General features: G+C 47.1%; 1 protein-coding gene across 1 annotated transcript in view; it reads left to right on the plus strand.

Moving 5' to 3' along the window:
- Tsbp1 (testis expressed basic protein 1) overlaps nucleotides 1–14561 on the plus strand; it is a 46589-nt gene that overhangs the window by 25386 nt on the left and 6642 nt on the right. Inside the window, 11 exon segments of the mRNA XM_032888822.1 lie at nucleotides 2508–2528; nucleotides 3071–3091; nucleotides 4653–4664; nucleotides 5218–5232; nucleotides 6169–6189; nucleotides 7258–7287; nucleotides 7478–7507; nucleotides 7947–7970; nucleotides 8423–8449; nucleotides 8951–8971; nucleotides 13696–13710. Of these exon segments, the coding sequence (XP_032744713.1) occupies nucleotides 2508–2528; nucleotides 3071–3091; nucleotides 4653–4664; nucleotides 5218–5232; nucleotides 6169–6189; nucleotides 7258–7287; nucleotides 7478–7507; nucleotides 7947–7970; nucleotides 8423–8449; nucleotides 8951–8971; nucleotides 13696–13710 (237 nt within the window).

The following is a 14561-nucleotide window of genomic DNA, read 5'->3' on the forward strand; positions in this document are numbered from 1 at the left end:
TTGATCATCCTTTCCCAGAACTCCCCGGGGTGGCAGTAAACTAGGTTCAACAATAAAAGGATATTAACTATGACAGTGGAACCCAAGGTTAAAAACTCAGCCTATCGGCTGCCCCTTCCCAACCCACTGGTGCTAACCCAACTCCATAGAGGCAGCACACAACAAAGAGACTCAATGGAGCACAAAACCCTCACGCCTTCCGCAAATGTTGTTCATCCTGTAATGACAGAAACATCAAGCTTCGTTTGACTTCTATGTTCTCAGATGATTTTTCTCCAGGACAGTCGGCTTCCAGGGCAACTGTGACTTCCCTGATTTGCATTTTTCCACAGAAACACTATAAGGAGCGTCCAAGTGCCAAGATAAAGTTGTTCATCTTATAGTTTTACACACTGAGTCCTAGCTGCACATAACCACCCCCCCGCACTGTTTTATAGTCTTACTAACAAAAATTAAGGTTTGTTTTTAATTTCATGACTAAAGATATCTGACTTGAGGTTCCTTAGATTCACAAGATTAACCAACCATGCCATCGCTGGCCAACTGTAACATCTCTTTATGTTTGTAATATCCCTGAGCCTGGAATGCTGGCTGCACTGAGGAAGACCTAAGCCTCACAGCTGTCCTTGCTAAGAAGACTTAGTCCTTCTGCTACCATTGTCCGGCGTCACAAGCAGGTTACAGAACTTGCTGAACTGGAGGGAGAAGAGGCCTAATAGAAGAGAAGGTTTAAAAGCAACCACAAAAGAGAAGTAAAATGGCAGCTAAAAAGAGAGAGAAAAGAAAAGCTGGACAAACAGAGGTGAAGTAGGAAGAAAAGTGAGGGAGACAGCAGGCGGCAGAAGACAGGAGACCAGACACGGCAGAGAATGGGAAGAACAGAAAGGGCACACACGGTGATACAAGGATGAACACGGAGGAAAATGGAGGAAACAGAAGATCATGAACTCAAGGTCATGTGGCTGGCTGGCTTTAACTTAGCAGACATCCTAAAGCTCTACAACAAGAACACACACACACACACACACACACACACACACACACACACACACACACACACACACACACACACACACACACACACACACACACACACACACACACACACACACACACACACACACTGTTAGTAGTTTGAATATGCTGGGCCCAGGGTACTCCTCTATTAGGAGATGTGGCCTTGCTAGAGGAAGTGCATCACTGTGGGGAGGGACTTTGAGACCCTTCCTCCTAGCTGCCTGGAAGACTGTCTTCTGCTCTTTGCCTTTGGAACAAGATGTAGAACTCAGCTCCTCCAGTGCCACACCTGCCTGGATGCTGCCATGCTCACCTTGATGATCATGGACTGAACCTCTGAACCTGTGAGCCACACATACATGCACACAGGGAGAGAGAAACTGCTAAATTATGTTGTAAAATACCCCCAATTCTGGCTTGTCTAATTGTCATAGCCCAGGGTATCTGGATCTGGAAAGCCATAGTCAGATGGGCCAGTCACAGACATTTCCCATCCTTAGCGCTGTGGCATGAGACAGTGGGGAAAGGGGGCTGCAGAACCACTGAGGGTCTTGACCTGACTCCGCATTCACAGGATTATGGTAGCCATCTGATGCCATCTGATTGCCTACTCAGTTTGTCCTCAGTAGGAGAAGGCTGCCAGCCAGCAGCACAGCAGCAGCCAAACCCCTTCTTGAGATTTTCCTCACTGTGGTCTCTGCAAAACTCAAAAGCCACCTCAGAATATTCTCCTCCATGGTCCAACCAACAAAATGGAAGCCTCACTGTCCTGGAAAATCACCCCCAAAGATGCCCCAGAAACCCTGAGTACACAAATCTACAGAAGTCCTGGAAGAACATGGCCACAGCTTTTGGGCAGGTGTCTGTAGTTCTCCATCCTGGATGTACAGTGCCCACCCAAGCTCCTTCCTACGTAAGCAACTCTGAGAACGAGGAGCTAGGCTTTTAGCCCTCAGACTAATCTGTGCATCGTCAGCCGAAAGCCAACTCTCCATCCGCTAACAGCAGAAGGCTCCACTGCCCCACTGCTCAGACTCTGAAGCTAATCAAATCCAGACAGCAGGCCCAACCATTAGTCTCCAAACAGCTAGAACCTGGGAAAGGACTGAACAGGGCCCTCACCTTTTATGCCCCTGGAACATGTTAGTGGTCTCTCCCCCAGTACTGGCAGAAGAGAAAGCATGGTTCTCTTTTTCTCTAATGTCCCCTTTGCCCACATGAGCCCCACAGAGAGTGCTGCCCTCGCCCTTTGTTCATAGTTTGCAGACTGGCCTAGTCCTCCACGATCTCAGCACTGCTGCTCCACCCCTGCTCTGCCTCCCCTAGAATAAAATGCACGAACAACACTTCAGCAAAAACGTTCGGTTGGGGATTTAGCTCAGTGGTAGAGCGCTTGCCTAGCAAGCGCAAGGCCCTGGGTTCGGTCCCCAGCTCCGAAAAAAAAAGAAAAAAAAAAGTTCATACTAACATCAATTCTAATTTCTTTTCAGTGCAAACTCCTGGCCCTCTTGGTGAGTGAAAACATGTAGGTTCAATATTAATGACTTTCTGTGACAAAGAACTTTGGCTCCAACTAGTCACAAATCCTGCTCCTTGACCTGGGCTTTTCCTGAATCATTACCGTCCTCCTTAAAGACTAGTCGTATTTTAGAAAATGGGGATTCCACAGCCTTAAAATTAGTATTAGGCAGCAAACAATCCTATACTTACGATTGTAAGGATATGTCAAACATTGGGATAGTTTTCAGGAAAAACAAAGTGGTCAAGAGGAAGGTTAAAGGGTAAGCGCAGATCTAAAGGGGGCTAAGAGTGATGCCTGTGTGGCTGGAGGGACAGTGCTGGAAGAGGGCAAGGGAAGGCATCCCCTAAGATCTCACCTGCAGTACCTGCACAGAAAAGAGTGAGGAAGCAGCCCCTCCTAAGTCTACAGGAAGGCTGGGTACTGATGCAGCAACGTCATGGGGTGGGGGGGTCAATGCTGCCTGGAAAGGCTATTCTCTCCTTTGAAGAACAGTTCGTCTACCTAACCATAATCATTTGTATCTATTTGCAGTGCAATGTATGGATTCTAGTGGTAAGTCCCTTATGAGTTGTTTGTTTTTGTTTTTGTTTTTTTTTTTTCCTCTCTGGTGTTCCTTGCCCCTGCAAAACATTCAGAAGGCCTGTTCCTTCTCTTCGTTTTTGTTGCCGTAGAATGATGGTTTAAACATGTTGCTATGCTTCCTGCTTTGTGCTTGTTAAGAATTTTCTAGAGTTATACATTAAGACACGGGCTGCAGCGATGACTCTGCAGTTAAGAGCAATTACTGCTCTTGTAGAGGACCCAGGTTCTGTTCCCAGCGCCCACATGGAGGCTCACAACTGTAACTCCAGCTCCAAAGGATCCAATGCCCTCTTCAGGTCTTGGCAGATGCCAGGCACACACATAGCACATAGATATGTGTGCATGCAGATAAAATACTCATACACATAAAATAGCTTCTTAGTGAAGAAAAAGAGCAAAGACATTCTCTGAGACATATTAACACGTGTTCTATAGTCAAGAATTTTCTTAAGCACCAGAGAAAGATTGCAGACATTCTCAGAGAACTCAGGAAAGCTTTGCAGTTCAAGAGGGCTGACTAGGAGATAGAGATAATGCAGATAAAAGGACAGGGTGGGGGTAACTTTCCAAATAAGCCTTAAGAGGGAGACAAAACCGTTTAAAAAGACTGAGGCTGGAGTGGGGCAAGACAGCACCCACACCCACAAAACCATGACCATTGTGACCTCTACAACGGGTTTTTCCTGCCATGAGCTCTGGTCCTAAGGATCTTTTGGTAAATGAATTGAAGTCATCATGAGTTGACTTTTGGCACACAAATTGGCACACAGCTGTAACCACAATTCAAGGCCGCCTCCATCCATATTCTTGACTGTCCCACACCGGCAGCCATGGAAATTCTCATAGAGAGAGGGAAAAAGTCCTTAGTGGCCCAAAGTCTCCTAACAGCCACCCTGTGTCTCCTCTGTGTAAATACCTTTGAAATACTATAGATTTGAAATAGTGCAATTATATACATGAAAATTGCTAGTTTTGTTTCTTCAAGCTATGAGTTGTGGGTGAAAAAGAAAGATTAAGGCTGACTAAAAGGAAAAGAATTTACAAGCCTAGCAAAAGGAGTGGGAAAGACTGGCTTTAACGGCTCAGGTGGGCAGACGTAGGGCAAGAGGGTTGGAAGGGAGGACAGATGGTCAGAGCACATAGGTCATGATGTCATGAATCGCAAGAGTGGTTTGAAGAGTTTTCCATCCTGGCTGGAAAGAGGATGAGCGAAGCCTGGCTGCCGACAGTCCCTCTCCTGTCCCAGGCCAGCGAAAGTGCAGACAGTGCCCTGGGCTGACAGCTGGGAGCCCTGCACCTCTCTATAGCTAGAGTGTCACCCTGTGGTTTAGACCCTTAGCTTCAGTGTGCCCTGCACCTCTCTATAGCTAGTGCCGCCCTGTGGTCTAGACCCTTAGCTTCAGTGTGCCCTGCACCTCTCTATAGCTAGTGCCGCCCTGTGGTCTAGACTCTCTATAGCTAGTGCCGCCCTGTGGTCTAGACCCTTAGCTTCAGGATGCTGACATTTCTCCATTTGTTCTTCCGCCTTCAGAAAGCTGCAGCCGTAAGTCTCTCCTATGCTTTCTGTAAGTAAGGACTCTCAGGCTGGGGTCCTTCCCTCCACTTCCTCTGCCTTGTGAATGTAACATGAATCTCTCGTTTACTTTTTCCACCGTCTAGTTGGTGCCAGTCCCCAGGAAGGAATGAGCAAGCTGCCACACTGTAGCCTAGTAGTGGAGAACTGGAGGAGGGGAAAATCAAGGGTTATAGGTCATCGGTGCCAGCCTGGGCTACATGAGAGCTTTTTGGGGGGTCGGGGGAGACAGAGTCTCCCAAAGTTTATAGAGACTTATCAGCGAGGGCAGGAGAAAAGAATGGTGGGCGGGAGGCTGTGTGCATGAGTCAAGGCTTGCACAGGTTGGCAGAAGTAGGAGAGAAAGGCAACATAGATTAGAGAAGATGCCACCCACCAATGGGAGCAGGTGACCACACTGCAAAGGGAGACCCCACCCCGGGAGACAAGGGGTGCTCTTGTGTGTCCCCCAGAAGGAACCCAGTCCCTCCACTGAGGGCAGGGTCACCAGACTCCCACACTAATTTATGCCTTTGTTTTTCAGCTGAGGGATCCAACGGTAAGTCTGTCTGCCTCCTTTCATGACAGACCCCAAACTGTCCCAGGGATATTAAAAAGATCTTAAGCCAAATTTCTCTAGCCATGTTAGGACCCAATAGCTAAAATCTCCAATTCCTCGAACTGTTATAGCCCCATTAGATTATTAATAGGCTTTAGAATGTTCCTTGATGGACTTGGAAACTGGCAATCAAAGGGAAAGGTGTCCCTGCGGTTCTGTAACTTCTGAACTGGGGGCAGATACAGAAGGGAGAAATGGATGAAAGAGAAAGGTATTCCTGTCTTCCAGCAGGCCCAGCTCCACGAGTGATCAGGTACTGCTGTGCCTTCTCAGAGTCCCACAATTCCTACCAGACCTGGTGTTCTAACAAAGGAACTAAAAAATTCCCATTTTGAGCCTTCTGCTTTTCCACTGTCTGGAATTCCACACAGTAGTCACCAGTTCTCTGAGAAACGTTAAATTGTCTCTGTAGCGCTATGTGCATCACCAGGAAAGTTCCCAGCAAGGAAGAAAACCAAACTGGTGCTGCTGGCTCAGTCTGCAAACCTAGCTACTTAGGAGGCAGGGCTACAGTATTGTCTGCTTCATGGCCTAGCCCGAGCTACAGACTAAGGGAAAGGCAAGCCTGGGCAAACTAATATGACCTGGTCTCAAAATAAAAAGCAAAAATGTAAAAAACAAAAAACAAAACAAAAAAAGAGATTGGCAGGAGAGGAGTGGCAGCATGTGACACCCTAGGGTTCAGCCCCTAATGTGGGGACAGAGGGGGAAAATGAATCAGAGTACAAGGACCAGCTTGGTGTGGTTGTGACACATGTAATCCCAGTGCTTGGGCAGTAGGAACAGGAGGTCCCAGGCTCTAAGTGATCCTGTCTCAGAGCCTCTCTCTGTAAAGGAAGCAAGGTAGTAATCAGCTTCTCTTAATTTTCCTTTCAGCTGTAATGCCCATGGAAATGTGTAAGTCTGCACCCATCCTGTTCCCTAAGCTCCCACACAACTAGGCTCCGACACCCTCCATTTGGTCACTGGAGAACTGATGACCAAAATCTGCCTGGGTTATTAACACTGTACTATAAAGTCTAGACTTGACTGATGTACACACATAGAAAGAGGGAAAACGTAGAGAGTTCTAAAACCTTACGTAAGTGTCAACAAAAGAGTGATGTCAGAAAAGGAAAAACTGACAGAAAATGGAAAGATGTTTATACAGCCACTGCAGTGAAGACCTCCCCCACCTGATTCTGTCTGCCCAATTGGAGGCCATAACAGCTAAAGAATTTTCCTCACCATGTAGGAAATCTCAGAGTTTAAAAGCTGCTGTCTCCTTGGCACCTGCTTTTACATCAGCACAAGTTTTTGACTTTTTAAATAATTTTATGGGAAAAGAAACCAAAGAATTGACTTGCATAAAATAAATAACAAGGGGAAATTTTCCCAGCAATTTAAAATTCAAAATTCTGGTCAGGTTAAAAATGCTGTCCCACAAGTCTAACGCATGAGCTCAATCCTGAAACCACAAGGAAGAAGTAAAGAGTCAACTCCAGAAGTCCACCTCTGACCTCCAGTCATGTGTGTACACACCACACACAAACACACACACCTTACACCTACATGTACACAACACAGACATACATACATACATACTGCACACACACACCACAGACATACACACACACATACACTTATACCACATACTCTACACCCACCACATACACCAAATAAATAAATTTTAAAATGTAAACATAAAACAGGGAAAAGTGAATGAGGAAAAATAAAAAGTAAATAATTCTCTCGAGTGGACAAACTCCAGTTTCTATCAGTAAGTCCAGCTCTGGGACCCTACAACCTCCCCTTCCTGAACAGTCCTAAGGGCGATATCTTTAAGGGATAGAAGACTTTGATTACCTTCTGTATTGAAAGCCACAATGTCACTGGACCCCTTCAGGTCTGCTGACTCACATAGGACAGTCTAAACAAGACAAAACAGTGGAAGAAGGAAATCTAAACTCAATCTCTGTCTCACAGGTTATCCACAGCCATCACTGAAGTCTAGCTGTGAGTTCTGCTTGATTTTCTCTTGTTTTCCTTCGTTACTGCTCTATGAGCAGGTCCTGCCCATTTCCCCAGCACATGCAGACATGAGATGTGTGATCCCACCCTTACCCCTCACCCCACCCATTGCCTCTGCTCTGCAGACAGAAGAGTGGGAGAAGGAAGTGCTGACTAAGCCAATTCTGTCTCACAGGTTATCAGCAATGTTCAGTCAAGCCTAGTTGTGAGTTCTGCTTGAATTTCTCCTGGTTTCCTTCGTTATTCTCTGAGCCGCGGCGCCCCCTGCCCATTTCTACACTGTGTGCAGACACACGAGATGTGTGATTCCCCACCCCACCACCCCACGCCTTCCCATTGCCTGTGTCGTCTAGCTTCACCTCTGCAGACAAAACTGTGGCAAAAGGTAAGTGCTAAACCCAGTCTGACTCAGCGGCTGTCAACAGTTATCAGTGAAGCCTAGCTGTGAGTTCTGCTTCCTTTTCTACTTTGTTTCCTTCTCTGAGCCAGCCCTGCCCATTTCTGCCCTTTGCACGCAGACAGGAGACATATGAGCCCGCTCCCACTCCCCACTCAGCCCCCTCCCCCCAGCCTGGGTCATCTCCCTTCACCTGTGCAGACCCCAGTGGGCGAGGAAGTACTAAAGCTGGTTCTCTGTCCTACAGGCCAACAAGGAATGATGCCTATCTGTGAGTGCATCTGATTTTCTGTTTTCCTTCCTTACTGATCTCACTTCTGCCCAGGGTGCACATACCTGAGATGTGGGATCCCACCCCACCCCACTCCGCCCTCCCCATCGCCACCCACCCACCTCTTCACCGCCAATCCCTTTGCCTGTGTCATCTAGCTCCCCTTGTGCAGGAAACACTCCTCACCTGGCCTCAGATATGCTCCCCCAATAAGAACTAACATGTTTGTAGTTGCATGGTCTCCTTTAAGTCCTATAACGGTGTCATTATTAATCCCTATAAGTGGTTAGGAAACTGCGGCCAACTATTTACCCCTGAATAATACAGTTGTGGGACCTAATGCAAGCCTAGAGTTGTACACACACACACACACACACACACACACACACACACACACACCCCTGCTGCCTCCAAGTAAACCCCAAGCACTCACAGCTGCCCTTGCTTTTCAGGCCCTGAGTCGCAGGCTTTACCCTTATGTAAGTACTAAGTGCTGTGCTTAGGTTTGATTCTCTTCACCTCGGTTGACCTGAGTGTGTCTCCAGCTCTCGCTACCTCCGGCCCACCTTCCCCACACTGCACATACCTTCAGAATAGGATGCAAAGAAGCAATGAGCTAGTGTTTGCCACCCAAAGTCTAACTGCAAAATAGCAGAAGCCAGAAGATTTTTTTTTTTTGAGAAAGAATAACGGGTGTTAAGTGCAGGGTGCACCTCAGAGAGTGCAAGGAATCACAAAGCCCCAGCCCAGCCATCACTGGGAAGTCTGTGACCCAAAGTCGCTCAAGTCTATAAGGAAGGAGGCCTAGAGGTCATCTGCCCCTTCCTAATCACTGCTTAATCTTGCATATAAATGTGGGCTGGGACTGACCTCCATGGAGTCCTTCTGAAAGCACCCTTGCTTCTTAGCTGTTGGTTCTACTTAAGGAAAACTAAACAGATTTCTCTCTCTCTCTCTCTCTCCCTCTCTCCTTCCCTTAGTAATTACACAGAGAACTGGAGGTAAGTTTTTTTACTTTTCTACTGGGCTACGTAGGGAGGTTTCATGACTTTAGCTGGTTCCTCTTTTTTTTTTTTTTTTTTTTTTTTTTTTCGAGCTGGGAACTGAACCCAGGGCCTTGCGTGCTCTACACCACTGAGCTAAATCCCCAACCCTGCTGGTTCCTCTTCTAAATGCTAAAAGTGAGATTTCTGTTTCTCACATCCATTTGTTTTCAGACTTCCCAGGGGCCTGCGGGTTCCCAGAGATGGGCTTCCCACTCCCCTTAATTACCGGGCTCTCTCCTCCTTATCCGGGCTTCCCACTTCCTCTATTAGCAGCTAGGCATCCTCAGGCACCTGAGACTCTGCTTAAAGCAGGCCCAAGGCTGATGATGAGGTGATGGGCCAGAGCTCAGAGCATCTCATAAACCAGGATCCCCCAGGATTCCTCATACTGAACTTAAAACGCAAAGTTCTTACCAAGGCCTTGTCAAAAACTCAAAATGCTCAGCAGGCACCATAAGCCAGTGTGGTGAGAAGCCTGAGATCTGTGGCAAATGGGCGTGGGGGGTGGGGGGAAGAAGGGCAATCAGGATGTCCCAGGGTCTGAAGAGGCTTGCTCCACCCAACATGTTCATTCCGGAAGGAAAAAAAAAAAAGCAGGCCTGAGGGTGACCTGAGGGTGGTGGCTCAGTTAATCCATGTTTGAGGTAAAATGTCCCAATCTTTAACCATGATAAGTATCTGGATCTGGCTGTAGACTGCAAACACACACGCTCCATTTCCACCCAAGCCCTCTCAGAGTAGAATTTTAGTGATTTCAGTGTTAGGACACAGAACTGGTTTGATGGATTTGGATTGATGCTTCTGACCTAGGCTTCTCTGAAGTCCCCATCCTCTCCTGCCCTCACTGCACAATGTACACACTTCAGTACAGGCCCAAGGACAGAGCTGCACACTCCAGATGTTCCGGATTAGGCACTGGCCCTTGTGTCACTTTTTCTTGTGACAGAAAGCATCTTCAGGAAGAAGGTTTATTTTGGCTCATGATTTGAGGATGGTCCAGCATGTCAGGGAAGGCAGGGCAGCAGGTGTGAGGGGACCCAGCATGCCACATTGCCTCTGCAGTCAGGAAATAGAGATGAATGTTACTGACCACACACTTTCTCCTCCGTCCCTCCACATTCAACCCAAGACTCCAGCCCATGGGAGGTGCCATTCACATTCAGGATGGGTCTTCCCTCCTCAAAAAGAATCCTCTCTGTGGGGCTGGGGAGCTCTGCCTCTCTTAACTTTTAAAAAAAAAAAGTGTATGCTGCTCTTGCAGCAGACCAGAGTTTGATTCCCAGCACCCAAATCCAGGGGCTCACAACCACCTGCAACTCCAGCTCCAAGTTATCCAATGGCTCTGGGCCTCCAAGAGTTCCAGCTCTCACGCATATACCCACACACTGACTATAGTTATAAAAACAGAAAACTAGCTGGGAACTCTCTCACAATAGATATACCTGAGGGATGTCTCCTGGGTGATCCTACATCAGTCTAACAACAATGCATCTCCTAAAGAGTAAAGAAATGGACGCAGTACAGGGCACTCGGTAGAGCACGAGAGGGACACCAAAAGGCCTAGTTCTCAGTCACATGCTTCCTCATGGGCAACAAAAGACTGTAATAAAAAGATTTTAATAAAACATACACCATAGACAGTTTGAAGAAAGAGAAGACATATATAAGAAAGAAAAGGGAAAGACAGACGGACAGAGACAGAGACAGAGACAGACTTGGGGACCCAGGAGAGAACTCAGTGAGAATGCTCAACAATTTAGTCAACTAAGTACATGTACATAGTGGTGGTGCACATCTGTTGTTGTAAAAATATAAAAAATAAAAAAGTATTGTGGTCTTTTACCCCGGTAGGTTCACACCGCGGTGCCCCAAGATATCTGCTAGATACCTTGGCGGAAACACATCCCAACTCTGCAGCGGCCCAGTGTCTCCTGCCACCACACACTTTCCTACACTCAAACCCTCACATAAAAGAACACACAACACAATAATCTTAGATCCAATTGAGAAGATATAATTGCCCACTTAAACATACAAGCCCAGACCATCCATCCCTTAGGAACATTGATAACAACCTGTAAGTACACAGAGCGAGATCTTTAACTCAGCCTCCATTCTCCTGTCACCGCTTCTCTCTCTCCTCTCCTCCCCCTGTCTCTTCCTTTCTGTTCCAGTTTCCTCCTCTTCCTTCAAACTTCTCTCCCGCCCATCCTTCCTTCTCCTCCAATGACAGGCCTCCTTCTATCCTGTGCCTGCCCCTCACCTGTACTTTACAAATTCAATGGGGAGGTGGTTCTGGTGAAGTCAACTGAGTCCTGAGTACTAGGCAGCTGACCTTGGGGCAGTAAAATTAGCATCAAAATACAGATAACTCCAGGGCAAACCACGACACACATCTGTGATCCCAACACTCCCCAGGCAGGCAGATTAAGCTCTGAGTTCAAGGCCAGCCTGGTCTACAGAGTTCCAAGACAGCCAGGGCTACCTACACAGAGAAACCCTGTCTTGAAAACCAAGTGAGAAGGGAGAGAGGAGAGACCGAGGCAGGAAGGGCGTAAACCAAAATCTAGCCTGAGCAAGACCTTCGCTAGCCACCACCCACCTCTGGAAGTCCCTGCAGAACCTCGGAATTGCACTTTAGGATGTAAAGAAAGACTTTGTGCGTATGCATAAGAACTCACGCACAGGGTTATGAAATTGTTCATTTAAAACTTATTGAGCATATGTTTCTATATTTGCATGACTGAGGATAACCCCAAACTGTAGTATTAAATGATATTTACAGAGACCAAGCTTTTTAAAGATGACTCCAAAAACTTAAAGAAGCAAGCTTATCAAAGGCTCTTACTCGTCTCTACCAGTTTTCTCAGAGCACGTGTGAAAAAATGTTCTACTCTATGGGGCAACCATCGGTCCTTGGCCATTAGCTTGAATGCGGTAGTTTTGTTTTGTTTTTCTCAAAACAACAAGAGAAAGAATAAAGCAATAGCACCTAAGGGGGCCCTTGAATAATGGAGGAGCCAGCAAGAGAGCCAACCTTCCGTTGGGGCATTGGGGGATAAGGGCGGCCCTGCTGTGGTTTCCTCTGTCCATGGTGAGATTTGAAGGCATCCATCCCCCTTCCAGAACCAAAGCCCTTTCAGTCAAAGGTGCAGTTCTCAGCTAACAAAGCCACTGCCTCAAGGGCCCTTGCAGCCTTGAATTCACAAGAAGCAGAGGCGACTCACAGCAGTGCTGCCGCCTAGCCTGAGGTAGCATAAATTCAGACTCACGTCTAGTAGTACTGCAGCTTAGCTCTCCATGAACAAAGTGGGGTGGCTTTGCCCATGAACAAAAACCCATGAGCAGTCTCGGGAGAATTTTCAGTATCTGTACAACCGTATTCACGCTTCAGAAAGCCGCTTCACCAGTAAAGGCTCTTGCTGCCAATCCGGACGACCTGAATTCCATCCCAGGACACACACGGTGGCAAGAGAGAGCCAACTCCTATAGGTCGATGCCCACAAGTGAGCATCAAATGACAGCGAAGGACCAAAGCAGCTCAACTCATGCACCCTGGGTCACTTCCTAACTTACCCAGAGACCAGATGGGAGAGGAAGCATGAGCCTCATCCTAGCCTCGGACCCTTCTTTCCTCCCTGCTGAACCTCCCTGTCTTAGTCAGTTTGCAAGACTCATCCAGATAATACACTCATGAACAAATATTTCTGTTACATAAGAAACAAATCAATATACTAATCTGTCTTTTTTCATTAAAGCAAGACGTGGACCACCTATAATACGTAAGTCCCGTACTTTGTTTTCCTTAATTGTACTGTCACTAACTTCCTGCCACTGAGCCCCATTGTTCACCATGTGATTGTACCAAGACCCACCATTTCTATGGTCTACTAGCTTTCTAGCACCCCTCACTCTCTGGTTTCTGGTTTCCTTACCCCTGCTCCCAGCAGCCTGCTCTCAGCTATCTGTAGCCACACCGAGGCGATAAGGAAACCGCTCTGTGCCTGTTGCTATGATGCTACTGCTCGGTACTTACCTTGTGCCGCGCAGTGAACTTGGTACTTAGTGTGTGCCTGTGTATTACATCCGAGAAGTTACTACTGCTAACACACACAGGAGGAAACTGAGTTAACATATCCAGCACAGTTGTTTATACTAGGTCTACTTAGCTGGCTCTTAAGCCAGAAGCTGGGAAATAATGGCCCCCGCCCCATGAAATACTTACACTTAGAGGCACAGCATTTTCTAAAATGAACTTAAAAGCAACTGAGCCCCAGTAGAAGAACCCCAGTTAGGGGTTGGGGATTTAGCTCAGTGGTAGAGCGCTTGCCTAGGAAGCACAAGGCCCTGGGTCCGGTCCCCAGCTCCGAAAAAAAGAACCCCCCCCCCAAAAAAAAGAAGAGCCCCAGTTTGGCCCCAGTGGAACACAGTCTTTGCGAAGAGGTGAAAAGGAAGACGGATAAGAAAGCATAGAGATGAGAAAAAACCTAACCGAATTCTCAAACCTCTGGGGACCAAATCAGGAAAGAAAATCGTCTCTCCCGGTTGGCACGCCAGATACGGGGACTGCTGCGGTCCCATGTGGCCCTTTTGCTAGAGTGCGTTGCAGAATTTAAGAAGTACTGTGCTCCTCGTCTAGAAGTTGTGTTCTCATCTCTTCTCCCCTTTCTTTTTCACAGTGAAAAAGCATTCAGGTAAGTGCTGTGTCTGCCCACTTCTTGGGCTGCCTTTGCCAGGGTGCCAGACGTCGAGTCTCTCTAGCTTTATATTGCTCAGCTCCCTCTAAAGTTGCGGCTTTTAGAAAGCACAGACCCTGCAGACAGCGAGCCGCCTGCCTGAAGGTGGCTGGAAGTCAGGTACTCTCCTTCTGAACATTTTTAAATCAGGTTATTTTGCTTATGATTTATTCACAATGGCGGAAGAGTGGTTCTGTTGGTTGGCCACTGTGTATAGCTTGTATATGTATATGATGTCACCACACCAAACTAGTCAGCACCCTCATTCTCTACACGCCCCCTTCTCTTTGTTCAGCATTTGTCACCCTCTGCCGACTCCTTCCAGAACATGGAATGCTTTGTTGGGAACTACCCGCCCTCATCATGGCAGGCTGGAAAGTATCCCTGCTGTTTTGAACAGTTTTCACAAAATGTCACCTATGGGAGGGAAAAAAAATATCACCTGCTATTTTCCTTGTTAAAGTTTATAGGTAACTGGGATTTTTAAGAAAGAAAAGTTAGAAATGGCTGGAATCAAATTGAATTAGCAAAGTTAAGTCAGCTGAGGAAAAAAAATGGATGTTCTACTGAGCTCCAACAGGGGCCCAGATAGAAAAGGGGTCAGCCCTCCAAGAGTTCACTCCTGCACTTAAATGTCTCTCACATGTTTCATGTCCAAAGAGGTTGAGAGAAAGGCAAAAAGTGGTCTCCTGCTCCTACATCTGACCACTAACAAAGACGTCTTAAGAGAAGTCGTATCTCTACCCTCACTGAAGAGGACTGTGAGGATCTCTTGCTCCGCACTGACTTCACCAACCACTGCAGTTCCA

The sequence above is a fragment of the Rattus rattus genome, chromosome 18, assembly GCF_011064425.1.
Source record: "Rattus rattus isolate New Zealand chromosome 18, Rrattus_CSIRO_v1, whole genome shotgun sequence".
Taxonomy (NCBI): domain Eukaryota; kingdom Metazoa; phylum Chordata; class Mammalia; order Rodentia; family Muridae; genus Rattus; species Rattus rattus.